The 27981-nt window shown below is 47.4% G+C and overlaps 2 protein-coding genes across 3 annotated transcripts; one reads left to right on the plus strand and one right to left on the minus strand.

Moving 5' to 3' along the window:
- The first annotated feature begins 108 nt into the window (after positions 1-108).
- On the plus strand, positions 109-16727 carry nvl (nuclear VCP like). The gene is made up of 23 exons (XM_069179987.1): positions 109-438; positions 866-936; positions 1027-1079; positions 1736-1826; positions 2172-2232; positions 2477-2710; positions 3249-3381; positions 3971-4047; positions 4508-4642; positions 5630-5731; positions 6507-6624; positions 6724-6868; positions 7196-7457; positions 8030-8248; positions 8709-8813; positions 9097-9159; positions 10572-10691; positions 11046-11145; positions 12519-12625; positions 13153-13229; positions 13719-13801; positions 14257-14336; positions 16347-16727. Exons 1-23 carry the CDS (start codon positions 382-384, stop codon positions 16389-16391), a joined length of 2538 nt encoding a protein of 845 aa, XP_069036088.1. The 5' UTR covers positions 109-381; the 3' UTR covers positions 16392-16727.
- A 996-nt stretch (positions 16728-17723) lies between these two features.
- degs1 (delta(4)-desaturase, sphingolipid 1) lies at positions 17724-27418 on the minus strand. Of its 2 annotated transcripts, none has more exons than XM_006638668.3 (3): positions 26979-27418; positions 20309-21051; positions 17724-19632 (listed from the first exon to the last, which is right to left on the minus strand). In XM_006638668.3, exons 1-3 carry the CDS (start codon positions 27058-27060, stop codon positions 19486-19488), a joined length of 972 nt encoding a protein of 323 aa, XP_006638731.2. In that variant the 5' UTR covers positions 27061-27418; the 3' UTR covers positions 17724-19485. The 2 variants fall into 2 exon arrangements, with proteins under 2 accessions (XP_006638731.2, XP_015218472.2); XM_015362986.2 differs by lacking the exon at positions 26979-27418 and adding an exon at positions 26607-26711.
- Between the last annotated feature and the right edge of the window lie 563 nt (positions 27419-27981).

Below are 27981 nucleotides of genomic sequence, written 5' to 3' on the forward strand. Positions count from 1 at the left end.
TTATATAAATTTGATTATTAAAAAAGATACTGACTTAACTTTATTTGCCATTCGTACATTTTCTAATAGGCATCGTTTTGGACAGCGATCAACAGATTGCCGAGTTCCACGAGGAAAGCGAGCTGCTCTGTATCCGAAGCGACCGGCCTTTTTAAAGATCAACTGTGCAGTTTAACAACTGTTTTAGGGGTGTTTATGGTGTAGGCACGAAGGGTTGGAAGCCGTATTTTCCATTTTCCTGCAGTAATGGGACGTAAGGAAGCTACGAAAACGTGACGAAATAGCTGTCAGAAGCACCGAAGCCGAGAAAACAGCTCTTGCGGGATCAGAATTTGTGAAAGAGGGGTTTCCTCGGTGCTCCGAGCAAGGCGTGAGAGGAAAATGAAGAACAGAGGGGGGTATTTTGTTGATAACAGACTCAAACAGAGAGTGAAGGAGGTACGATACGGCAGAAAAAAAAAGTTAAATCAATTTTAGGGCCAGCTTCGTGTAGGCAAACGCGATTTCAGGTTTTGGGAACTGATCATGCTGGAGGCTGGATGTTGATTAGCATGTGAAAATGCGATTCGTTTGACGAGCGTGAGCAGAGTAGTTTTTCTCACCTTGGCCGTTCATCCGAAAAAAAAGAAGCTACGCAAAATCACACGTACTGTACAGAAATAACGATACATTCTATTTAATCCCAAACTATAAGAACTACAGCAGAAGGAAGTGCTTCGAATACGTGCCGTGTTTACTGTCAGTATATTTCTGTTCTAATGTCACAGGATAGTTCACATGCTGTGTAATATGGCTGTTGAATAGAACAGTAAGTGTAAATGTCCGTTTCTAACGCCACGCTCTGTCACCCCTGTCCGCCCGTCAGTACTTGAGCAGTCGCGGGAGTCCCTATGTTGACCTGGCGGCCGCGGCGGCGGAGCTGCAGAGGATGTACAGGTGAGACCGCCGCTCTCCTCCTGCGCCGTCGGCTGCTCCTGCCATCCGAGCCGCGGGGTCACGTCTGTCTTCTTTCTGCGTCTTTTCTAGCACAGAGTATGGGCGGCGGAAAAGAAACGCGTTCCGGATCCAGATTGAGAAGGGTGAGTCCCGGTTGTCGGCGTGTGCGCCTCTTCCTGCCTGCGCTTACTTCAGCACGATTGACAAAACTGAAGCAGCGCTTCACTCACCTTAGTGAAAGGAGTCGTCCTGCCGAATCTGTCCAGAGTTTGTATCGTGATTGGGAATTGGCGTGAGACCTGTGGTGGGCGCTGCGTGTGGGCTCTGCTCTGAATCATTGACTTCAGTGACTTGAGCCAGTCCCACGCAGCGCCGAGAGTTTGACACAGTCACTTTCACCCGCGTCTGCGCATCACGGCCTTGGAAAAGTGGTTTGGGAAGCTGTAGGAGAACATTTTAAAATCTAGCTGAAACAAGAGTTGTACTCACTGTATATCCTATAAATGACACGCATGAAGGAGACAGCGCGACGAAGTCCTGAATTCAGAAAAGGGGTTACAAATCAATACTTTCACTCAATCATGACCATTTTTTTAAATTAAAAAGTGAAAATCTCCAGGGCTAGAGTTGCTCACTGACTGGAATAAATGAAAGATGTTCTTCTAAAATCTTTTTCTGTTTTGGGATTGATATTGGGATGTGATTTCTTCGTCAGAGCAGCAGAGGTCAGCCCTTCAAAAGCTTGAGGCTAACGTTTCCGTATCTGTATTAACTACAATGGGATTCCGTGTCTTTGTAGTGTATGCTGCAATATGTAATGAGACAGACATCACAGCCCTAGAGAACGAGCATCTGGCAAAGAGAGCCAGGCACAGCCAGCAAGCCGATGGGTATGATATCATCTTTTCATCCATTGATTAACTACTTAATCTGAAAATGTAGGCTTCTGTTGATAATGATGCCAAGACTTTCCTATGAATTTTAAGATTGGGTAGTGATCTGATTTGTGTAGTTCATTTGTTAAGGACATTTTTCATCACTTTGAAATAACTGGCTTGAAAGGAGCTTTCCAAATTAAATGAATCAATTTTGAAAGCTTCCTGCTGTAGACTTTACTGCATTTCTCCTCTGCAAGTATTCTTATCAAAATCGCCTGATAATTCAATCCAATTTGTTAAGAGATTTCTGATTGTGCTTCAGGGCCGTGTATAAAGGCTGATTTTATTCTCCAACAGGGAGGACAAGAGCTTCACGGATGACACAACTGATACTGAAGATGATCAGCTTGAACACCCGGTACTTTAATTAGAATCTGTTGATGTTTTTTGCTGGTTGTTTAATCACCTGTTTGCCAGTTCCATGAAGAACTTGTTACATCTGATTAATGCATTGTTGTTCTTTTTCGGTAATGAGCTGCGAAGGAGTACTTCTTTCTTATGATAATATTACTTCCTTCATGAAGAGTGGACTTTGTAGAGGTGTGAGTGATGTTGGCCAGCTCTTGCAGCTCTGAGGGTTGTTTTCGCTGTTGTCCCTACAGCCCGCCAACCACATGAACAGCTCTCTGCTGTCTCTGTACCGGAAGGGCACTCCAGAGCGTGGCACTCCGGTGTCCAGGGAGCTGGCGGGAGACAGCCCTGCTCCCATGCCCACCCCGGACAGCACCCCCCTCGGCACCAGGGTGTCCCGCGGCGGCTGGTTCATCGACACAGCCCCCAGCGAGAGCGTTCTGATCGACCTGTGTGAAGACGTCCAGGAGACCAGCACCCCGGGGGTAAGGCTGCTCAGTGAGGCCTGTGGAACAGCATCGGCCTTTCGGGGCGCAGACCCTCGCTCTTCCACACGGACCGGGACGGGTTCCAGAAACTTTGTTTGTGTGTTGGGGGGGGGTGACACCTGAGAGTGAGGGAGAAAAACCCTAGCCTTGCCTACGTCATTGGTGCAAGTGAGAGGAATTAGATTCATGCTTCAGCTCTCCTCACTGTAGGACAGAATCTCTTCTTCGACCAGGATCTATAAGACTTCGGGTCTCTACAAGAGGTGAGACCCCCAATGCCAGTGCCAGTACATCTGTACATAGAGCCAGACAAGCCTGCAGCCCTGAGACTCACCTGAGTAATATACAAGGATGTTGATGAAGTCCCTGTTGGGTCCAGGCTTGTGCAACAGTATCTGATGCTTTGTGCAGCAGGGTGTTTTATAACCCCAGTAAGCAGGCTGATAGTAGCTCCAGCAGTTTTTTTTTTTGTCCGCTCGAACAAATGTGTGTTTCTGTATGTGTACGGGTTTACCTTTTCTGTCTAACGCAAAAGCCCCCGGATGTCTCTGTCCTGGAGTCGGGAAAGAAACGGAGGAAAGCCTCCCTGAAGAAAGGAAAGCGAAGAAAAGAGGGGGAACCCCAGGGAACAGATGGGGAGATTGAGTCCAGCATAATGGGCAAGAAAGGTAAAAGACAGCGGTTCATCAGTGCCCAGGAATTAATAGACCTGTCACTGTTTTCTTGTTTTTTTTTGTAGTATGTGAGTTATTTGTAAGTTAATTAAATGTGTTGCAGTAATGCTGTTATTATAGTTTGGTGACTGTCGTATTGTTAATTTCTTAACTGCCTAAAAGAGGGCCACAGATTTGTGATGCTGTTGTGGCAGTTAATTTCTTAATGCCTCCTTGCTTCAAAGGAGTCCATTCTTTTTAAAAGGGTAGTAAAATGAACCCCTGCAGATCCATCTGCATGAATCCATTACAGCAGATTCTTCATTTCTGGCTGTGCTCTGAGATAACATGCAATACCTTCCGTCTTCAATAATTAAGGTAAAGGCTGCACCATGTCCTGTGCTGTAAACGGAGAAGGCTGTACTACATTAAACCAATCATCACATCATCACAGCCTGTCCTGGAAGGAATTAAAAAACTCTCGTGTATGCTTCTAAATAGAGAGCTCAATAGTTTATTTTTGATTTAGAAACATAACATTTATAAATTATCAAAATAAGAAGGAATGCATTCCCTTTGACCCAGATCATTTCTGTTTTTTTAGTCAAGAGTAAATCCCCAGACCTCCAGTTCTCCACTGTGAAATTTGAAGATGTAGGAGGCAATGAAGAAATGTTAAAGGTGAGCTTATAGACGAGCTGGTGAAAAGGTCTTTCATCTGCAGGTCAGTGAGTCATCAGTTTTGAGCTGAGAGGAGGTTAAAAGCTTCGTACTAATTCTGTTGCTGTTTGTTTTGCCTCCTGGATAGATGTCAGAAGCTGTGCCATTAGTTATGCTTTTAATGCCTCTCCTTACATTTCCCTGATTGGTTCTGTTTGTGTCCCGAAACAACATAAAGGATCACAAATGAGAGGAGGACCTTGCTGCCCGTCTTGCTTGCGTGACAAAGGTCATGCCAGAAGTAACAGCAGTGACAAAAGCATTCCGGTCCGAGCTCTCCTTCCCCGTGTGCGACGCGTGTGATACAACCACTACCTGTCCACTACCACTGATAATAATAATAATAATAATAATAATAATAATAATAAACTGTGTGAAATCCGGAAGGCTGGGTCTTGACTGCGGTCCCGCTGTGTTGCAGGAGGTGTGCAAGATGCTGATCCACATGCGTCACCCCGAGGTGTACCAGCAGCTGGGCGTGGTGCCCCCCCGGGGCTTCCTCCTCCACGGGCCGCCGGGCTGCGGGAAGACCCTGCTGGCGCAGGCCATCGCCGGGGTGAGCGCCTGCCGCACGCGGCCCGGGCCCGCTGCTGGCTTCTCACTCCCCCGGGCGCCCTCGCCCTGACCGGTCCTCTGGGCCGATGTCGCAGCGCTGCAGGACGTGCGCGAGGAGCTCACCATGGCCATCCGGGTAGAGCTCGTGATCCTGGGGTCTGGTTCTTCACCGAGCCCACCGGGAGTAGGCTGTGCTCAGGGCCTCAGCTCACTGTTCTCTGTGACTGGCAGGACGCGTGTGGGCTTCTTCCATGGCTGGTCCTGCGAGGACCACAGCGAGCCCTTTCGGTCCAGGGGTTGCGCAGTGTGCCAGCTCCCTCTCCCGTGCTGTTTGATGTGGTGCACAGCAGTAAGGGTCCGACTCCACACAGCAATTACCAGGCCCGAGAGGCTCAGAAGGGAGTGTCACGCTAAGTGCACTGGTAACGATATGCTTGCTGTCTACTACAGTGGTTCCCAGCCCCATCCTGCAGGAACAGAGTGTCTGCTGCTTTTCATTCCGGCTGAGCTAGAAAATCTCTAGTGCCGATTGAGGACTTAATTGAGCCCCTTGCTTGTTTAGGCTCTTATTTTCTCAGTTTACACCTGAGTGTCAAAAAAACAATACGAGGTACTGTTTCCAGCAACTACAGGCAGCTTCTCCTCTATTTGCTTATTGTTAATGGCTAAACAGCCTTTACTAGTTAAGGAATTGATGAACAAACTAGGGTGGGAAATTCCTAAAATAAGCTTTTTTTGGTTGGTTACATTTCAGCCAAAATGCCCTAATGAGGGCAGTTCCGAACCTCAGAAATGACAAATCCGCTATTTAGAAACACCCCCAGCACAGAAAACTGGAATCTGATTAAGAATTCGACTGAAGAAAAAACCCAAGGACAGCGTTGCTCCAGGGCCACCAGCAGGAGCCGCCCATTCGGCACAGGACTCGGGCTCCGGGTCCAGCTTGTTTTTGCTCAGGGGGTGGAGATGACTGTGCTGTGCTCTCCAGGAGCTGGAGCTGCCCCTGCTGAAGGTGTCTGCCCCAGAGCTGGTGTCGGGCGTGTCGGGGGAGTCGGAGCAGAAACTGCGGGACCTCTTCGACCAGGCTGTGGTGAGCGTCCTCCCAGTGCCAAGCTTCACGATCTGATCACGGGTCGTCTTGACTGCGCCACAGTAAAAGACGAGTGGCGTGTGGGCAATTGGAATGGTCAGAGAAGTCTGCACTTCCTTTTTCTCTCCTGAATGGACTCACAGGCCTCGTAACTGCTCTTCCAGGTCACCTGGGTACAGACTGTATGTCAGGGTTAGGAACCAGACAGTCACAATGTATAAAGGGGTATTTTTCCTCATAAAGCATTGTAAATGTTAAGGGTTCGGGACTGTTAGGGTGTAAAATCAGCACATGCAAATCAGTGGGAAGCCTTTCCCCTAAGACTTAATGGTATAGAGTTGAGTTTGGGACCATACAGTAAGTGAGACTGAGTGTGTTTCACTCGTAGCTTACCAAAGATAGCACAAAGGGTCCCCTTATAAGTTTAGGTTAAATGTAACCTTATAGCAAAATGACTTGGGGTAATTAAAATCCATAAGGATTAAAATAATTAACTTGAGATACATTCGAAACATACAGTTGAGGCCTGTATCTTACTATAGATTTAATCTACCTACAACCTATAAAAAACAAATATAGTTACCTAATCCTTAAGAGTTGTTATTATAGTTTATTGTATTGTATTTTCAGCTCTTTTTGAAACAAGTGCTTTCTTTAGCCTTCGGGTCATTCAGTGTTTCCGCTCTGTTTCTTCCTTCGGATTCGGTTCTTCACCGTGTTTGTGTATTGTTAAGCAACCTGAGGGACAGTGCCCGTCTCGTGATTGCTCTTCCAGAGCAGCGCACCCTGTATCCTGTTCATCGACGAGATCGACGCCATCACCCCAAAGAGAGAGGTGGCGTCCAAGGACATGGAGCGCAGGATTGTGGCCCAGCTGCTCACCTGCATGGATGGTAGGATCCTGAGCCGCTGAGCCGCCGTGCCCTGACCTTCCGACTCGAGCGCGTCACCCCTCACTGAGCCCCTCGGCCTTTAACTCCCACCCCCGACAGATCTCGGGAGCCTGTCAGTCCCGGCGCAGGTCCTGGTCATCGGCGCCACGAACCGCCCCGACTCCCTGGACCCTGCCCTGCGCCGAGCGGGGCGCTTCGACAAGGAGATCTGCCTGGGAATCCCAGACGAGGGAGCCAGGCTCAGGTGACGGCAGGACGCTGTGCCCAAGGCGGGCAGTCTTTTTTATCTTGTTCCCCTCTTCCTGTTTTGCATTGGCCACGCCTTTTAACTTTATCCGTTTCTTTAAATTTTCTTTGCCTTCTTTTCTTTTCCCACCCTGTGTTTTTGGTTTTTCTTGTCTGTTTTTGCCATGCTGCTTATTTCTGGCTTCTGTCTTTTTCAAGCGTGTTCCTCTGTTCCTTTCCTTCTTATTTTTTTTTCTCTGTTGTATTTCTTTATTTTTTTCTCTCGTTCCCTTCCGCTGTCACTGCCGTGTTCATCGCGCTGTTCTGTGGCTCTGCCCGTCTCCAGGATTCTGCAGACTCTGTGCCGGAAGCTCAGGCTCCCAGAGGCCTTTGACCTGCAGGCCCTGGCTCACCTCACCCCGGGCTACGTGGGCGCGGACCTGATGGCCCTGTGCAGGGAGGCAGCTATGACCGCCATCAACCGGATCCTGATTGAGATGCAGGACGGGGACAAGCCGACACAGGAGGCAGAGGGACAGGGGCAGGCAGACGGCAGCTGTACCGAGGGGGCAAGCGTGCAGCCTCAGCACAAGGACATGTCAGCAGAGGTGAGCGTACCCTCCCGGTTACAGTCAGAAGAGACTCCTGTGTCCAGCTCACCATGATAGATCACCCTCAAGATGGGTATGGAGAGTGATAAGGGAAGGACACCTGTGATCAGGACACTCTGGTGTATAGTTGGGCTACTAGACTTTTCCAAGGGTATGATCACCTTCTTGATAGATCCTTAACATTCATGACTAAATTGTGTTTACAAAACTCAAAGCGTTCATTTGAGAACTGTGCAGTATACATGAATGGTGGTGCTGTATCATCTATACCTTTCAAAGCTAACAAAGGCATACACCATTCCAATAGATTAGGATTTTAGCACATCCAAGACTGGGGGGTCCCACATCTTCCAGGACTGATAAAGTTGAAGCTTCCATAGTGATCTGGTTATTAGTGTTTTTGCCAATGTATATGTTTAGATCTTTATTGTGGGGGGGTAACATCTGTGTGCATTTATTTTCCTGTGAGGCTTAAAAGTTGTAGCTGCAGCAGCAGAGGGGGGCGACATGTGGTTCTCACACTCCGTCTCCCTTGCCCTGCCCCCCTCCTCTCTGTGATGCGTCACCAGGCAGAGCTGTGCCGGCTCCTGGCTCTGCTGAAGAGTGACAGTGTGCTGAGCGAGGAGCAGCTGGGCCAGCTGACGATCGAGATGGACGACTTCAGGGCCTCGCTGTCCTCCGTGCAGCCCTCCGCCAAGAGAGAGGGCTTCGCGACCGTGCCCGACGTCACCTGGGCCGATATCGGAGCGCTGCAGGACGTGCGCGAGGAGCTCACCATGGCCATCCTGGTAAAGCTCGTGATCCTGCTTGTGGTTCTTCACTGAGCCCACCGGGAGTAGGCTGTGCTCAGGGCCTCAGGTCGCCGACTCGGATGCACTGCGCTCTGTGGATGTAGGACGACATCAGGGGGATCGTGAGGGAGCCTGTCTCGCTGAGCTTACTTGATTCTGTTTCTCTGTAGTTGCATAGCCAGTGCTGTTCGCCCTGGGAACAAATACCCAGAGTATTAATTCTCTTTTAAAAAACACTCTTGATTGAACACTTCAGAGCAGAAGATCAGACCTAACTGGCACGCCACAGGGAGATGGGAAACGGGAACTCTCATGATCACAGGGAGAAAAATCTGCTCCCAGACAAGTTGGGAATAAACCCAGGACCCTTTTTGAGCTGTGAGGCTGTTGTGTCAGCAACCACACTGCCTGTGATACACCTGCATAACCTTAAATCATGCTGTGTGCTGTCCTGCAGGCCCCAGTGCGCAACCCGGAGCAGTTCAGAGCCCTGGGCCTCAGTGCCCCCGCGGGCGTCCTGCTGGCCGGACCGCCGGGCTGTGGCAAGACCCTGCTGGCCAAGGTAACTCCTTTCACATCTGACTCCACGCCTGCTGCCGCTTGAACCGGGTCCGACAGACACAGCGCTTCCTGTTGTTGTCAATTATACAACACGTTCCGAAGGACTCCTTTACATCTCTACACTTCTTGCTTCATTAAAATGGAAACATACAAGTAATCAGACATGAAAGAGTCCTGTTCATGTTTTGTAAATATCACCCACTCTTATTATAGACAGTTGACTGAGTCAAACTTGAAACTTGGCTTTGCCCTGTGGTCAATCATGTCTATATTTTGCTTGCCAGGCAGTTGCCAATGAGTCTGGTCTGAACTTCATTTCTGTCAAGGGCCCTGAATTGTTAAACATGGTGAGTATGTTACACAGTCATAACAGAAATGCATGTCCTCTCTATTTCCTCTAGAGTTTAAACTTCTAAAAAAAAATGTGGGCCTGTATCCCTGTAGATTAAATCAGGTGTTTTTGTTTACCTACAAGATTACTAGAACAGAAAGACATTGTTTTAAGCTTCTGCAAGTGAGTGCCAGCTGTTGACCAGTACCCCAAAACTGTCTCTTGATCAGGATTCACGTGATCTTTGTGGTGTCAGTGAGCTGCTGGCACTGCAACACAAACATGCAGGTTTGTCCTTAATCAAATCAAATGATCATGTAGTTTAAGAGTTTTTAAAATTGGAAATAAAAAAATGTGGGATTGTCTTGGGTAGTTAAGACAAAAATAAAAAAGGAATTGAATGCTGGGGAAAGTATTTTTACTTAACTCTTATACTTCTTACATCCTAGAGGGGGTTGGTGTGATACAGCTCCCAGAGATAGTTTTTCCTTTCTGTTTCCTTCGGTTTTGCATAGCACCAGGGCCAATTGTGGCCCATCATAGAGGGAAAAAATCAGACTGACAAAGCCCCATGAGAGAGATCCCAAACAGAATAACAAAATTACACCATTTCTATCAGGAGGTGCATTCAGTCTAAGGTGTGAGACATTAATTGAAGCTGGAAAATGTAGTTTTTGAAAGTCCAGGATCAGTTTGGGTTCAGTGTAGCATACTTCAGGAGAAGCTGATAGGAGTAGGATGTGTTGTTTTGGCCTCGACCTTCAGTCCCAACTGTGAATAATTTAACATACAGTATTACAGTTGTTAACCTTAATACACATAGTTGATCAAAAGAAATGTTCATAATTTAAGTTCGTTGTGTAAGTTAAAGGTCGCTCCAATAGAATTGATAATATTTTTTAAAACGTTAGCTATGAATTTTAAAAAGCACAACACGCAGAGACCTTCCTGTTAGCTAGAGCAGATAAATAGCTCAGTTCAGTGCGAGACGTTGATGTGTTCTGAAAAGCTGACGCTGTTTCCCAGATGGGGAGCGAGCAGGGTGGCTCTTACAGGGATCACAGGGGCTCTGTGCTTCTGCCCCTCCATGAGCTTCCCTTGTGCATCTCTGCGGGACTCTCTGCTCCACCCTGGATACAGAATAAAGTGCTGCTGGTCTGAGGGGAAGAAAGGAGGCCTCTCGGCACTTCACTTTTATTAAGAGGGACAATAGGTAAACGGTTTACTCAGCTATTGAGCAAAAGAGCCAACTGGGTAATAAAAATGTGATGCTTACAGGAAGCGTTTCCAACATGTTGTAAAAGATAACATTTTCTAGATAGCAGGGCGGCTGCATGCTGACATCAGCCCTGTTTAGTGGCATGACTGTCTCGGAGCCCGTTCTCACCCCCCTTCTGTGCGTCTCGCTGTGTGCGTCTGTCCCTCCAGTACGTGGGCGAGAGCGAGCGTGCCGTCCGCCAGGTGTTCCAGAGAGGGAGGAACTCCGCCCCCTGCGTCATCTTCTTTGACGAAATAGACGCCCTTTGTCCGCGCCGCTCCGACCACGAGGTCAGTCCCCCACACGGGGGCTTGTGCTTTTCTGAAAGTCTGGTCACTGGCAAGCGCAGGACAGGGCTCCGGCAAGAGGGTGATGGGAACACAGGGGGTATTTAGATGGCATTCCAGTCATTTCTTAGGATTTAGAAGCTGGTGGCTTTAGTGGGGCTACATAGGATTAAGGGAATGTAAAAAAATAGTTACCAGCTGTATCATGAATAGAGGTTTGTTTCTGTCGGGTACGAAAAGGGTGTGTTTTTTTGTGTCAAACTGTTAATGTGCAAGACTGATGTGCCTCACGGCCTCCCCCTGCCTCTTCCTGTGTTCCTGTGCTCTTCCTCGCCGTGCCCCTGGTACTGCTGTCAGTCCGGCGCCAGCGTGCGCGTTGTCAACCAGCTGCTCACGGAGATGGACGGTTTGGAGGCACGCAAGCAGGTCTTCATCATGGCTGCCACCAACAGGCCAGGTGAGCAACCGGACACTGCAAAACCGCCTTTCCACGGGCGCGCCCGAGCCGAGAAGATGTGGACCTTGCACCTCCGGCTCGGGTGTTTGTCCACGCCTCATCCTGAGCCGGGGTACAGGCCGTGCGGCCAGGAAGAAAACCATCTTGTAGTGACCTGCTGATAGCACACGAATACACTTTTTTTTTTCCAAAGCAATTTAGTTAATTCCCTGACAGATGTGAGCATAAGCTTTTCCAATTCAGATCGCAGGTCCCAGCTCTTCTTGAATGCACTTCTTCAGCAGACCAGGGCTGATTTTATGTTCTCCCTGCTCTACTGGACTGAAGAAGTGCAAGGACAGCAGCTGTTAACCTCCTGCCCTGGCCCACTTCCAATGGTACCAAATGGGAGGCTGCAGTTTCGCAGGCTGGTTCTGGCTGGTATCTGAACCGGCCCGTGGAAGCCATTTGGACCGCTACCATTCCGAGCGCTCATACCTGCGGTGCGCCAGTGGAAAAGGGGTGTGCGAGCTGGGTTTTGTCATCTTGTCAGCTGCTCGTTCCTCCTTTTTATAAGATACTTTGGAGTCCAGTTTTGTAAGATCTTGTGATTATATTTGATTAATCTAAAAGATGCCTAGTTTTATTGCGGTGGTTGACTTCTGGACTTTGAACCCTCATTTAGGGATGACTTTAGCCACACGCTTGATTAGAACACCCTTATCAACAAATTGAGCACAACCCACTGTGCAGAATAAGCAAAAGATACATTATCAAAGAACTCTTAAAACCAAGTTTTAACTCTCTTGTAATAAAAATCTGCTTCCACACTGCTTGACTTCAGGGTAAACACCTAATAAGTGTTAATGAAGACATTTGTTTTCTGAAAATATTGGCGCATTCACAAACGGAAGATGAAAACGGTGCATTTTTATTTGGCAATGCATGTAATCTGAAATATGTTGATGTCTAAGAGAACAGACGTTTTAAATATGTCAGTTATATGCATACCTATATATACATACATTGTTAATCACAGGGTTCATACTTACCCATCAAGTAATTCATAATTCACTTCATAGTGTTGCCATGATTCATGGTGACCATATACTCTTCACACAGCCATCATTTCTTCGTCAGCTTCGTTGGTCACAGTGATGAGCCCTACTGACGGAATTGCCTGTTTGCGGCTGCTAGCTTTGAATTTAATTACGCTAGAAGCTGAAAAAGAAGACGCGTCGGATGCCTGCCCCCACCGTTGTAACATGGCGAGAACTGATGAATGCTCATTTCCATAATTCACGCGTGGCAGAATATCTCGGATGAAGTCAATGCACTACTCGGGTTATGGTGTCCCAGAAATAAGTCGTTTTTTTTTTGCTTTGCTGTGACAGATATCATTGACCCCGCGGTCCTTCGGCCAGGTCGCCTGGACAAGACGCTGTACGTGGGCCTGCCGCCCGCTGCGGACCGGCTCGCCATCCTGCAGACGATCACAAAGGTGAGACCCGTTGGCCTGCGCTGGGGGGGTCAGGCCGAGGCGCGCTGGGCGAGGCGCGCTGGCTGGGACTCGCCACTGGACACCGCCTGCTGCAGCTAAACCCGCAGTTCCTGAGCTGCCCTGCAGAGGGCTCGCTTCCTATGCATTTCAGTGCCATGTGTGTCAATCGCATTCTCGGCCGCGCTTTCTAGAGAGAATTTGGAATTGTTGGAGCATGTGTAGATTGGACCAGACCTCTGTGCCTCATGATGCACTGTAACCACATCAGCCTGATGTACGCCAGCACCTGACTTCATTGCAGAGTTCAGACTGGAATACATTCCGTTTAGATGGAGTGTTTTTGGAATGACAGTATGTGGAGATCAAAGACATCTCCTGAAAACAAGTTGGTTAAAAAGATCTCTTATATGGGAGACAAGAAAAATCGCTCAGCTGCACACAGTGGCATCATGCACATGACAAACACTTCTTAAAATGTAAAGGGGCGAGTATGGTCACAGTTCTCAGTGCTGCTTGTTTTCTGCCAGGGTGGGAAGAGGCCTCTGCTTGAAGAGGATGTAAGCCTAGAGGAGATCGCCTCCGACGAGCGCTGCGATTGCTTCACGTACGTCTGGGATTAAATTATTTTCTGTTGCGTGGGGAAAACCGGAAAACGAATGCCAGTCTTCTCGTGCGAGATGGAAAGCCACGAAGCAGCCCCGTTCAATAAGTGCAAGGGCATGAAACACGACTCGCGTGGTAAAAAGCAGTGTGTCAGCTAGGAATAGATCAGTCATTGTTCGAAGCTGCTGCTTACACAGAGTGCCGTTTGTCTTGTGAAACGTCAGCCCTTTCCACACAAAGCAGTTTTGTTTTTCCCGAGCACGTGGTCACAGTTCATCTTTTTTCCCCCCGATTAATCGAATAAGCAGGCGATGGTTAGAAACGTACAGCCTGGCCCTTCCGCCTGTCTGCCTTTAAGCTCCCCGAATTCGTCGCGTCTCGCCCGACGTGTGGACGAGGACGCTGTAGCCCGCTGGTCATCCTCCGCGGCCGTGCTGGGGTTCGCCGGACGGGCTTGACTCTGCGTGTGTGCGTGTGTGTGTTTGTGCAGGGGGGCTGATCTGTCCGCGCTGGTGAGGGAGGCCTCCATCAACGCGCTGCGGGTCCACCTGCCCCCCCGCCCCTCTGCTGCTGGTGAGTGCGCCGCCGCCGCCGCCTCGCCAGAGCGGACACACGACGGGTTTCCTTCCTGCCCCCGTCTCTTTTCCTGGCGGTACAATGAGTCGGCCCAGGAGGGGAAATCGCCTCCGCCGTTCCTTAACAGCTTGGCGTCCTGTTCTACACGTCCGGGAATATAAAAGGCGTGAGAAGAGGGTGCCTTGTTCGAAGCTCCTTTGGCTGATATTGATAAAGCACCTTTCCTGGTGCAGGAAAAATGTTGACCGCTTTAAATTCCCTGTTAAAAATGAATGGATGCTCCCTTTAGGCACCCCTACTGCATCGAAAGCTAAAGATACTGAAGAATTCAGCGCAGACGTGTGAAATGATGTTTGGACAGGAGCTGAAGGTGGCTGCGCACTTGCAGGATCTGAGGCGAAGGAGGGGGTTATGGGTTGAAAGGGCTGTTCCTAATGGACTTTCTCCTGCAGCTCCAGTGGTGGACATCAGGGTCAGCAGACAGAACTTCCAGGACGCCCTCAAGAAGGTGAAGCCATCCGTATCGAAAAAGGTAAGCCATGACTGCGGATCTGTACCTGCAGACACCTGTCCTCGTTTTTCTTTTCATAGTCTTCAGTGACGTATGGCGTTTTCTCCGGAGGTGCCGTTGTGAACCAAGCTTTCTGTCCAAGGTAGAAGATTGGTTGGATTCTCACGATCGGTCATTATTCACACTCATTTGTATCTATGGGAGACACACAACTTTCTGCTACTGGTTTCTTAGTGAAGGAGGTTGGTTGTACATGTCTCTAACCAGCGAACAGTGTACCTAAATCATTTTACAGAATACACTCTTGGAGATGCTGTCACTGGTCATCACATGTTTGTTGGAAGAAAATGTTGCATGCTTAAGGCACACGTTCTGACAATGTTCTGGCTTTGCCTTCTTGTACAAAGTGTAGTATGTACATGCTATCCAATAGATTTCTCCTTCCTCACTGAGTGTTTCCTTCGCTGTTTAGAATTTTGATTTCCCCTCACCTTCCTGTGAATGGTGCCCTGTAAAAGGAGTCACTGTTATTTAAAGGCTCATGTGAGGCATGAGCACCACCTACTGGGTGACACAGTCAGCACATGCGCTACCGCAGAGTTCCATCAGCCTGTGGATCATCATGTGCTACAGTGGAGTGAGGAAAGGGCTTATTGTGTGCATGGAAGCCCAGGGCATATTTGAAGGATTTCTTCTACAACAACAAATCTGGACCCACTCTTTTAAAACCAGTCACCCTTCCTTTTATCTTCAGACACTTTTTGTCATTGTCACTTATCATTGAATATCTGGCATTGTTTTGCTGTTTTAGCTGGGTAGTTTTGCTTTCTGTTCCTGCCTGTCTCTAATTATGAAGTGTGAAACTTGTAAAATGTTTGTTTTGGTATGAACGCATACCCCAGATTATTGGAAAGGTTTGCATTCCACATGCCGTGGTAAGAAGGATTGGCCCTCCGGAAGTGCTGTACAGTACTCCTTCCTTCTCCCGACAGCGTGGGTCAGGAATGTGTTTCAAAACAGCGACAGTGGCAATATGAACTTTTTTGACACAGTGGGGCAGGACAATGACCCAGTGGTCAGCATTCCTGCCTCCCAGCACTTGGGCCCTGGTTCAGTTCTGGACCTGGGGCGCTGTCTGCATGGAGTCTGTATGTTCTCCCCGTGTGTGCGTGGGTTTCCTCTGGGTGCTCCGGTTACCTCCCGCAGTCTTAAGATACTGGGGGATTAATTGGCTTTGGAAGTGCGTGTGTGCCCTGCGATGGACTGGTATCCCATTCGGGGTGAATCATGCCTGCACCCATTGTTTGCCGGGAGAGGACCCATCTCCCCCACGACCCCCAATTGGATACGATGTAACTAATACCTTCTTATAGGTATATCAGTTTCAAGTGTGATTAAAAGTACAAAAACTGTGGGCTGAATTTGGGAGCTGCAGTTTCTGAGAGTAAGGAATCACCCCTGTGATGTACTGCTCAACTTTCAGACAACAGCGAGGTAGAAGAGGGTTCTTCATTCTTGCTGCCCAGTATTGTCTCCATATTGAGTTGCCTCTGATTCTCTGCTGCAATACTCTTGCTAGCTCTTGTGAAGCAGAAGCACGAGCTTCAAAACCGGTTTTTCCTCTGAGCGGTGGTGTTCTGTTAAAAGCCTTCTGGGTTTGAGGGCTTGATTGAATCTTTGAGTTTTAATTTACATTAGTGCCATGTGACTTAAATTGTGAGTGGAGCGCCCCTCACTTTGATAATCTTGTCACATAAGAGATCAAACTTCTCTTTTCTGTTCTGAATTCTGCATAAGTTAATTATTGATTGTTGAAACACTTGACAGCATGCATGTGGTCTACTTCGGTGACCCTTTGTACTGGTACTTACATATTTATGTAGAATAGTACATAGCACACCTTTAAGAACTGAAAGGCACACAAGTAAATGCAAGGTTTACTTGTTTTGCACGTTAGTTTTTTTTGGAACAATTTTCTTTTTAAAAAAAAATGATCCTGACCTTTGACGTGCCCCTCTTGTCTCTGCACAGGACCAGCGCATGTACGAGCTGCTGAAAGAGTCATTAAGCCGCTGAGAGAGCCAATAGTCCGATCAGCTCGGGACAGGACTAGAGTGCCGATCCAGTGCAGAGACCTTTGGAATCGACACTTCCAGGAAATAACAGCGGTGCTGGGGATTTCCGTTTCCCTCAGCATAATTAAAAAGCATCACAGGATCTGCACAAAATCATTCTACTGACTTGTGGTCACATGGTGGAACTGCAAAGCAGAGCCCTAAGCCATGGTGAGATCCTATCACACCGGTTACCAAGCCACTACCGGAATGAACACAGGGTGACTGCCAACTATTTTTCAACGTGTACATGAAAATACTCCTGTACCCTTTTCCAAAATAAAATGGGAAAAGAAGACTTTTCTAACATGATCTAATCAGTTTAAATGCAACCAGTTTGGGCAGCATGGTGCTTGGCATTGCTACCTCAACAGTCAAGCGTCCTGGGTGTGGTTCAGGAAGAGTAAGGCTTGTTGTGGAGTCTATCATGTCTGTTCACCAGGTACTGTGGTTAGCACTCATCTTTAGGAGATGCTGGCTAGGTTAATTTGACAGGGAGTGTGTCACCGAGCATGTCAAGAGAGGGGAATCAGCCCAAATTGTTTTGAAAAAGCACAGAGTTGTAAAGGTTATGGGGGAGTTAGCTGAAGAGGAAGGTAGGCAGGTATAGGCAGGAGGGGTGACGGAGAAGGGAGCAATTTCTTAATTGCATATAGTGCATGCTGGTCAGGATAGTCTTAACAGGCCAGCCCCATTTCCTTATGAGATGCCCTCATCTGCAGTAGCTAAAGCTACACCAGTCCCTGCCTTGCATGACATGACAGAGTGGATCTATGAAAATGAGCACTCAAAAAAACTAAAATTGACATTCAAGTGAAATTTCACTGGCCTCAGGCAGTCTTTTTCAAAATAAGGTGAGCCTTCTGCTTTTCTTTACTGGTTTGCTGTACATCTATGCAACAATGCTTTCTATAGTTTACATGAGAAGCTCGATATTGCCACACTACAGCCTTGGGCTCTTCAAAGAAACCACGCCTTTTATCTCCTACAGATCCTGGGACTGCAAGATGAGACAGACTCAAACTCATGCTGGTCAATGTACAAGTCTGCAGTTCAGGCACAGACATGAACTTTGGAGTTCTAGACAAGGAAAAAGATTAAGGGGAAATACGTGACCGTACTCTGTGGGGCTCGAATTGATAAGAGGGAGACTCCCACTGTACTCCCATCGTTCTGTAGTTCCTTTACACTGCAGTTTCTTATATGTGGTTTTGATAGGATTGACAGATCATGAAGGTGAAAACTACTGTACTACAGTTTAGGTTCTAAACACAGTATAGAATAAGGAAACAAATAACATTTTAATACAATTTATTAAACAGATTTAGCAAAGCATACATACGCAGAGTATGACACGCCAAGGATGGAGATTGCGGCCACTTGGAGAGAAAGCATCGAGTTCACTCGCACGCCACAGCTCCCTACCAGGCGTGAAGCCCTCAAAGCCATTCAAATAAAAGCTGTTCTTTTCACATGCTTTCCCTCAAGTTCTTGTAATACTGCTATGGTCAAAACATACAGCTTCATTACTCTAAGTGCGCATTACAAAAGCGACAGAAGCCATTTTGAAGCAGAAAACGTTTGCTGCATTCTCTCTCGTAATGTTAAGGACACTTGTAAAGATCAAATTGGTGGTATTTCAGATTCTAAATGCACATGTACTGACACCTACACGTGCAGTGAAAGTTTTTGGCCTATCAAGATACAGGAATTTATTTTATCTGCAGTTTTAGCACAAAAGCTTTATAGATATAAATTCAAGTATACTAACTGCATTGACATGTAATAACCCTCAAAAGACTTTGCTGGTGGTGGCATGTAGCACTTCAACTACAGCAGGGTTACTGCAGTTAAAGACTTCTTAATAATGATGACATTTTCAAAGCAAAAAAACCCTACCACAGATCTCTAATCAAGTATAAGGTCTATACAATAGTTAAAAATTCTCAAGTTTAAAAACCCATCCTGGGTTTTCAGAAAGTAATCCACCCTGACAGCTTTAAGTCTAAACCTAAATCTGGATTTTGAAGCATTAAAAAAAAAACTTGAATCTTTGCAGTACTTGAACACATTTGTTTTTTTAGTGTAAAATAAGCCAATTGCATCATACTCTGATGACAAATCTTTAGAGCATAGTTAAATGGTTTGCTAAAATAGGAGGGTTATGAAAGCACTGAGATTTACCTGTATGAGTCACAACGAAGGTGCAACGAGAATATGGTCTTGCACTCAAACTACACTCAACCATGCCTGATAACCCCAGACTGGCGAATGCACATTTTTAAACACTTAAATAAGAAATGGAATAGTTTAAACAGTTTAAATGTTTTTATCCCCCATTAAAAAAAAAAAAAAAAAAAAAACATTTACACTAGGAGCTGTCTTTTCAAGATTTAAAATGGTTTTGGAACAGGCCATCCCTTTCCCTGAAGCAGAGCACAGGGGTCTAATCCCAATTCACCTTCACCTCACAGATACCACTCCTGGCCATCCAGTGAACTAAACATCTGGAGCTCAATACGGAGACCCCCCCCTCCCACCCCTGTCACCTTGTCCATGCTGGATCCTAGAACTCACTGTCACTACAAGGAGATGCACAAGGAATTAAAAGCGCAGAACCTGTTTCTTATTTTCAAGAGCCTACAGCAGATTTAGACTGTGGGCTAGGCCACAGGGTAATACATGGCTCAAACCATTCCAACCCTTTTTACTCAAGGGATTGTACCCCGTGATAAAAACAGCATCCGATGCCAAATAATTTGGTCTGTTCTTTAAGTTAAAACGTATATACATACAAATACATGACATTATTCTTTCGCTCTTCTTGTGAATGGTTGTCATATTGCCGACAGAGGAAAGTCCCGTTCAGGATTTAAGAAAGAAACCCCTTTCTGTGGTCTCATTTTGAAAAGCTAAAAGGAAACAAGATGTACACTGGAATTTGTATACATATACACATATTTATAGCAGGATACATAAAAAAAGACATTGCTGCTGTTGCAGGACAGGGTGAGAGCAGTCTGGGGCTTTGATGGCATCAGGATTCAGTGAAGAGTTCACTCCTGCTTGATCTCTCCCTTCAGCTTTCTCTTCACACGAGAGTAGGGACTCAGAGTGTCATCCATGATAAAATCATACAGTACTTTCACCCAGGAGGTGTAGTGTGGCAGGTCATCGTAGTACTCAGCTGCAATCTTCTTCACCTGATGAGGAGAGCAGCAACATTTACAATCCAGGCCAACCATCATGGACAGCGAGGAAAGCACCAGCACTCCCCTGAAAGCCTGCAGTTCACCAGGTTTTCATTTTCAGTTTGACAATCCCTAAAAGCCAGTTTTCAACACCTTTTAAGCTTACACTCGGAAAACTAAATTCCTTAAGCATGCTTTCGAAGCTACCAGAGCCAGTTAGGAATGCTATCAGGTCTGTTTGGTCAGAGGAATTAACCTCCTCAAACATCCGACTACTGAAACTACTCTCAAACAAGTTTTTTTTTTTTTTTTAAATGGTGAATGTGTCCAGGAAATTAGCAACACTTGCATTTTTACAACCCCCCCCTGCTTTCACGAACAAGACCATTACAGGCTTTAACACTGCTAAACCGCGCATGAACACGCTTCTCCACAGAGCGCCAGTTATTCTGAAGAAACTGTCAACCTTATATCCAATCCCTCCCTTCCGGCACTTTTACCAACAAGTAACTCATCAAACCAGACGTCCCGTGTAGTCAGCAGCACCCTCCCTGCCAGCCGAGCTGTTCAAAGCTTAAATCGGTTCCTGAAATCAAACCCTTCCAACTAGACACCGCCACTTATTTCAAAAGGCCGACTCCCCACCTCAGCAGAGCGGGAGAAAGGATGCGCTTCCCAGGGAACCTACCTGAGGCAGCCTGCGTCCGGGGATGCTGGGGAAGTCGTGGTGCTCGTTGTGGTAGCCCACGTTGAAGGTGAGCAGGTTGAGGGAGCCGTAGTAGGAGTAGGTCTCGTGACCCTTGAGGAACATGTAGTGCTCGGCGATGAAGTGGCCGGAGATGGGGTGCAGGCCCATGCCCAGCATCGAGCCAGCCAGCATGTACACCAGGGGCTTGATGCCCCACAGGTAATACAGGCCTGCGTCGAAGGCCACCTGCACGGCCAGGTTGATGATCTCCAGGCGGCTGACGGGCTTGGGGTTGATGCAGAGCGGGCGGACGGCGTAGAAGAGGGGCTGCAGGATGATCCAGACGAACTTGCGGAAGCGCGTGCAGAAGAACCAGCCCTCGAAGGCGGTGGGGATGTCCACGTCGATGCCGTCGCCGCCCAGGTAGCGGTGGTGGTCCAGGTGGTACCTCTTGAAGAAGGCAGAATAAGGGAGGCCAATGGGCAGGTTGGCGAAGATGGCAAACCAGCGGTTCCACATGGCCCGGTTGTTGCCGAAGGCCGTGTTGTGGGAGATTTCGTGGATGGCCAGCGTCATGGAGTGGTTGATGCAGCTGCCGAAAGCATAAGTCCAGAACAGCACCCACTTCCAGTCCAGGTCTTTGACCAGGTAGAACGCCAGGAACTGGACCAGCAACATCATGCACACGATCCACTTGATCCTGGGGTCAGGGCCCATGAGGGACTTGATCTCCGGGTACTTCGCTGGTAAGAGAGTCAGGAAAGAAAGTAAGCAAAATCCCCAAATGTCGTAACTTTAGAAAAATGTTATGGGAGTGCTGAGACACTACAAAATACAAATTTACGACCAATTAGGAGTTTTGGCACATGACCCCCGATTCTTAAAAGCCGGGGTCTTAATATAGAAGCTTCAGGCCAATTCCTTCTGTCACTTCATTTCAGCGCAAAGGGCATTTCTCCCACCGCCACAGCAAAAGAAGCAAATTCATCTTCCAAATTCCCAGACCTTTCAAGGGAAGAGCATCTCTATTCGTATCAAAAAGCCTCTTATTCTTTCACAGCATTTCCGATTCATGATGCAGTTTGATCCATCCACGGGTCCACAGTAAATGTGGAATATATTCCATAAGGCCTTTATTCCGGCATGGAACCCACAGCACCCGTGTCCTGCTCATTCTCACTGTCTCACGCTGCTTCTGCTGCACTTCCTGCCAGCGCTGCCCTTATTTTCATTAACTTATCTTGTTCTGGTGCTTACCACATGTAAAGTCTGGATGTGCAGAAAGATGTCCTGGATAAGGGCATCTGCTAAGCAAATATTTAAATCTACACTTCTTCCCTGTAGTACTGCATCAATGAAAAGTACCAACTCAAGCCTGATCCTTTAAAAGATTTTGATCACGATAGCTGCTAGATACAGATATGCTAATTAATGTAAGTAATGACAACCACATTTAATCTTTAAGCTAGTCTATGTCTCTTATTCGAACAGAACTAATTAAGTGTTATTTGAATTGAACAAAAACACACCTATTTTACTATAAAAAAAACTAACGAAAATCCAACAAATGGATAAAATGCATTTAATTTCTGGCTTTGACTAATTAACAGACAAAAAGGAGTGCTCATTTCTTATCTGATGCAACGGGAAAGTCTTCCTTATGTTTTAAAACTTTGTTAACTCTACACTCACAGGGTGAAAAAGAACACAGCAGATGTGCCCAATAGTACGAGAACTCTGAATTAGCCAAAAGACATTCCCAGTTTGTGTGACAAAAGTGGAATTTCTCCATTCTTTACATGCAGAAATCCAGGTCAGCTCAACTTCCTCACTTGTTGGAACAGGTCATGTAACAGACTGAAGTGAAATAACAATCCCCTCAGGCTTTCAGAGGTAGGGCAGTCCAGGAAAATCAGAAAGACCTTGTAAAAATGTGCCTTATAGTATTGGGGGATGGCACAAATCAGCTTGGTACAGAACCCATGCTGCCAGCCACTATCCAAGGCATCAACCACTGCCGCTCTTAGCCTGGCAGGGGCTGACCATGCCAGCACAGACTTCTGTGCCTGATAGGCGAGGCAGAGGAGAAGAGCCGACTGAGAACAGACCATGGAGACCTCTAACACAGAGCTCAAACCCTGAGTAATACATTAGAATAAAAAAAATCCACGAACTGCCAGAGGTTTGTACTTTAGTTACAAGTTTAATATTTATTCAATGCTTGTCCAGCTCATTTTGCTGCTTTCACCTCTTGAGATTTTACTGCACACCTATGTCGTGTAGAATTGCTGTTTTTAAAGTTTTCCTCATCAACATTTCTCAGGCAATTTTTTTTTTTACAAGTCACTGCTGCCGTTCAGAAAATCTGACTAGCGAACTAAGTGAGGGAATGTTGGGTTTAATTTACATCAATGCAACAGCCTTAAAAAAATGTTTTCTTTCACACAAATTTGCAAAAAGCCCAAGTTGTCAGCTTTTTTGTAAGAGAATACAATATTACGGAGGACTGTGCTAACATCCAAAGTCAGGTTTTTGCATGTGCCCTGCTGTGGTCTGGTTCCAGAACGGGGTTTGAAATGGTGCGAGGAGCTCTGCGTGACTGCAGGCTCGCCGCAGCCCGGCCGGCGCAGGACTGCGAGCAGAAGAGACCAGGGGTGGAGCTCAGCCAGCGGTAAGAATTCCCCTCCGACTGCATTTTAGCACAGAGACAGATCAAGTCGGTCTTGTTCGGCACAGCTAACAACCCTGTGTCAGAACAACGCTGGGAAAGCTCAGCCATCCGACGCAGTAGGTGTTCTCGAAACACAGCCTTCATTCGCCAACTGAGTGGGACAGGCCCATACAACACCAGAGGTGTCCAGCGATGAGAATGCTCCAGAAAGCCCCGCTTCAGCTTCATGGGGCAAATCCTTTGCATAAAGTAAACTAAAACAACTCATACGTCTTCTATTTACATTCAGATCGTGTCGCCGATAGATTAAAATAACATTACTCAACTTCAATATCAGGCTGGCAGGAGTCCAGGGGATTGCAGAACATATTGTTCTGTAGACAAGTGATCCAAACTCTTCAAAGAGCAAAACAAACAGTCTGGTCAACTGTAGCAAATTCTTCTCAAGATCGTGTTGACCTTGCACAAAACGCGCAGGAGCAGGTTTATTATGTGAATGTTTGCACGTTAAATGTCTTTAAATACCTGTATGATGACAAAGGATTATACACCTGAGCAATTCAAAGTCCCCATGTCCTGTTTATTTGATAAACCATTTCCCTCAGCACCACTGATGCTTCCAATTAAAGGATCGTTAATCTTTAAATCACACCATAAAAATTAACCCCTTTAAAACATAAGACAGCACAAACCCTTTTGTCAATACATTTTGGAGATGGAAACAATAGTTTTCTTTCTAATCCAAGATTTTTGAGGTCACCACTTTGCACCTAGAAAGAGGTAGAACCTAAAATGGCCAATTTCCTCCTGAGAGGGGTTTCAGATCAGTCGAGATATAAAAGGTCTGTAGTCATCCAAGTCCAGGAGAAACAAACTGGCAACAGGCAACAGAATAACTCCCTCTTCCCCTCAGTTCTTACCGAGATCACCCATTACCCACAAACGCAGGATGAATTATTGTATTTCAGAGTCAGACCTAAAGCAAACATTTTATTGATCAATATTCCCCCTTTTTTAATTTGTATCCAGACAGGAAGGGCATCTAGCTTAGTTCTCTGTGCAGGACAGCAAGAAGGCCTCCAGTCTGCGATGCTCAGCTCTCAACGAGGTTCAGATATTGTTACTCTGGCAAACGTTTAAATTCATGATCCTTCCAGACTAAAACTGTAAACTGAAGCATAGCGTCAGGCTGGGTACTGACATTTTTAGAGATCTACTTCCCCGCTGCTCCCTGTGCTCAAATTAATTACCTACAAATGACTCTTTGAAGAAAGGTTTTAACAGAGCTCTGCCACGAGCGACTTTCAGATAGGATCAAGATGGCCATTTACTGAGAAAACATGATGCAACAACAACGCATAGTTTGATTTGAGATCTTCAATACATCAGTCTTTAAGAAGTCACCTTTATAACCTTTTCCATGGTACAAGGTTCCACTGGCTACTGTATTCTGAAGTGACAATACCCGCTGCCTAGTACGTGCAATAAATAATTAAAGCCGAGTAAGTATCTGTCAGTCTGAAGTATTAGATAACAAAGGAGGCACCTCACAGACATACAATTACCTTAAGCGTTCCCCATGCAAGGAAAAAAATACAGATGTCAAAGCAAGAAGACTAAGACAATATCAATGTAATAGGATCACATTATTGTGGATCGCTGTGGACTTTGATTAACCACAAAGACCCAGATCCTTGGGTTTCAGCAAGATTAACATTTTGCAACCCATTACTGACTGTCTCCAGCCATCGTCAGAAAGCTGCTTCTTCCTCGGGAGATCCGCAAGAAGCCGGCACCTGTCCCAGAAGCACAGGGCAGAAGAAGATGCCAGAGAGTGGACAGGACACCAGACCGCTGCAGGACTCACGCACAGGGTCCACTCAGACACCAGTTCCCCACGCAGTGCCAAGGCCAGCTGGTGCTGCCACTGCAGGAGAACTCAAAGGGTGCAGAGAGGTGTAAAGCACAATCAAACAGGATTGTTGTTCCTTCCGTGCAATATTTAAATAGATTTGTCTGAGTATGCAAACCAGCGCAGTGTGGTTACCTCTTTGCATCAATCTTACTTCTCATCTCCCTTGTCTTAGAACAAGGCACACTGCTGGTCAGAGTCTAACCCAGGCTGCAGGAGTTGGCAGAAACTTAACACACCCCCTTCCCCCTGCAGTTGAGGCAATATGCTTCACCAGGCCCGATAATGTTCGAGGCGAGAGGGTTTATCAGCACTAGACGACAATGGCTTCTCAGTGTAAAGCCACTGCAAACAGCAGCACTGAATCAAAGCCATGGAAATCAAATGACTTAAATCTGTAAAATCGACCACCCCTTAAACATCAAGCCTGCAAATAAAAAAAAAGCCTTGAATATTCAGAAATCAGCAGTATATTCATGCATTGCATGGGGTTAAAAGCCGGGCGCCTTACTAAAAATATTTTTTCCATACATGTTTTATTACAAAAAATTTCAAAGCCAAGGACAAGACTGTACCAATTCTGTCAACACAGTTGTGGTCTAGGAACACCAACCTTTACAGTGTTTTATACACAATCTGGGAGAACTGACACTTACTTTAAGTGACCATGACAGGAATAAACTGTATTAGACCAGTTCCATTCAAACCTTATTTTAAGATGCCCCCCTAATATTTACATCACTCAAGGTTTTGTACAAAGGTAGGTTTTACCTCTGGAAACCGTATCTCCGTCTTTAACGAGTTCGCTTTAAACCTAGCAAAGTCCAATGACTACAGTGGTTAATGCTCAATTTTAACCAAAAGTTTCAACATCATGGTTGCCAACAGCGGCACACAGGAGGAACCTAATGCAAATTCTTGTGCGTGTGCGTCACTAAGCCCTGAGGAGCAGGAAAGCGCCCATCGCAGTACGAGATTGCTCGACTGGGTTTTGGCTAAATAAAAATAAAACCCACTCAAATAAAAGAACACTGAACCACACAAACGCGACTTTAACAAAAACCCTAATGCAGTGATGGGGGAAACGGAATAACCGTTTACTTGTGCGCTTTTTAAAAGCCTTCGGTCTGCGGGCTACGTGTTCAACCCAGATCGTGAGCCGCCCAGCCCAGCACGACTCCGGGCAGGACACAGCTCCGCAATGGGAGGAAACACGCGTGGACTGTGGTCTCCGATCATCATTTTCAACGCATAAGAGCAGCTGGAGACCTGGAATGGTCCTGGACCTCGATGGCGGTCGCTGCTAACGGTTTCTTCCCCAGCCTGTAGCCCTAGGTGTGGGCGCTACGCCCCTGAAGAGAGCACAAACAGGGCCCAGACCTCAAGCGCGGCCGGCCCCGATGCCCCTGACCGCCCGGCAGGCTCAAGTCATGAAACGGCGATGGCCAGGAACGACCCACAAGCTGCTCTTTTCACATTAAAATCCCTTAAAACGCTTCCGGCGTCTTGGTGATCAAACTGGAGCTGCTCGTCGCGGTCCTGACATTGACAGGACCAGTCAGAGCTCCGAGGCGCGGCGGGGTGACGACTTCTTCTTGTTGTTTTTTTTTTTTAAAAAAAACTAAAATTGGCGACAACGACCAGGTTAAACCGCATGTTTATTTTAAGGTCTAAACCTCTCCAAAAAGGGAGTCTCAGCGCGTCTCGACACTAACCCGAGGCCTGTGTAAGCGGCGGCGGCCCCACCAGGAGGGAGCGGCCTCAGCCTCAGGCCGGACTAACGGTCCGCGGGGCCCGGCGGGGGGCTCAGCCGCTGCCCGGCCCCCCCACAGACGGGGTCACCTCGGCGACCACGGCCGCCGGGGGAGCGCACACCCACCGCGGCGGCGGCGGACGCGGCGTCATTTCTATGCAACAAGCGCGACGCTAAAATCGCTAAACCCCACCGGGTCCCTGCGTCGTCCAGCCCGTCCCTGCCCACACGGGGCCGGCGAGAGACTTGAGCCCGGTTTAGCCACGAAAGCAATAAAAAGCGAGAGAGAGAGAGGCGACCGGACCCCCCCCCGGGCTAGCGCGCCTCGGCTCACCCAGGATCTCCTTCCTGCGGTCGGCGTGCGGCTGGTCCGTGTAGACCCACTCGTAGTCGTCCCGGGCCACTCGGTTCCCCATCTCCCCGCCTCGACGTGCAGGTTCTGCCCCGATTCCAGCGGCGGCTGTCGCGGACACTGTTCGCCCTGGCTACCCTACCCAGCCGGCACACGCACACAGGCTACAGGCTACAGGCTACAGGACGGCAGGACTGCGGCGCCGCCGCTCGCTCGCCCGGATCCCACCCGCGGCGCCACGGGGGGGGGGGTGGGGGTGGAGCTGAGCCGTCACGCCACGGCTCCCGTCCCGCAAGGTCGCCGAGCTCAGGGGGGAGGGGGAAAAAACACTTTCCAGTTCTGCTCTCCCCACTATATAAACACACATGCATACAGCTTAAATGTATTTTTCACACTCCCCCCCTCTCTCTTTTCTCACGGAGGCATTTTACCTTCCCGTCTCTCATGAATGCGTCAGACCACAGCCGTGACGTCACGAGTCGGTCCTACTCCCTCTCCATGTTGGTAAGGTCGAGCAGCGTCCACAGGCAGAAAGGCAGCGATCCTCATTAATTATTTATTTGCTTGCTTGCTTCGGGGAATAGGTAGTGTTTTTACACAGGTGACTGGTAATCCGCAATACCTCACTTGCCTGGTGTGTGTGTGTGTGTGTAAACTCGTTGGGAAGTAACCAAAATTAATTGGCACACGCTGCATTCTTCCTCTGTTACAGTGTCGTCAGATGTCATGAGATTGAACAATTGTTTACGTTAACAAGCAGCATAAAAGGCTTTTCAACAATACGTTAATGTGTCTGTTTAATTAAACCAATAGGGATTTTGCACCGTTCTGCTGCGCACAGGTAGGAAACCAGCTAACTGGCAAGGTGCTGCTTTAATTGAGCCTGGGTGTCGCAGCACTGGAGAGGCTTCTGGGAATTGTTGCAGCTTGTTCATAGTCTCAGTGTGATTTTTCTAATGATTTTAGAAGACATTTGCCATGACAT

This window comes from Lepisosteus oculatus, chromosome 17 (assembly GCF_040954835.1).
Source record: "Lepisosteus oculatus isolate fLepOcu1 chromosome 17, fLepOcu1.hap2, whole genome shotgun sequence".
In the NCBI taxonomy this organism is placed as follows: Eukaryota; Metazoa; Chordata; class Actinopteri; order Semionotiformes; family Lepisosteidae; genus Lepisosteus; species Lepisosteus oculatus.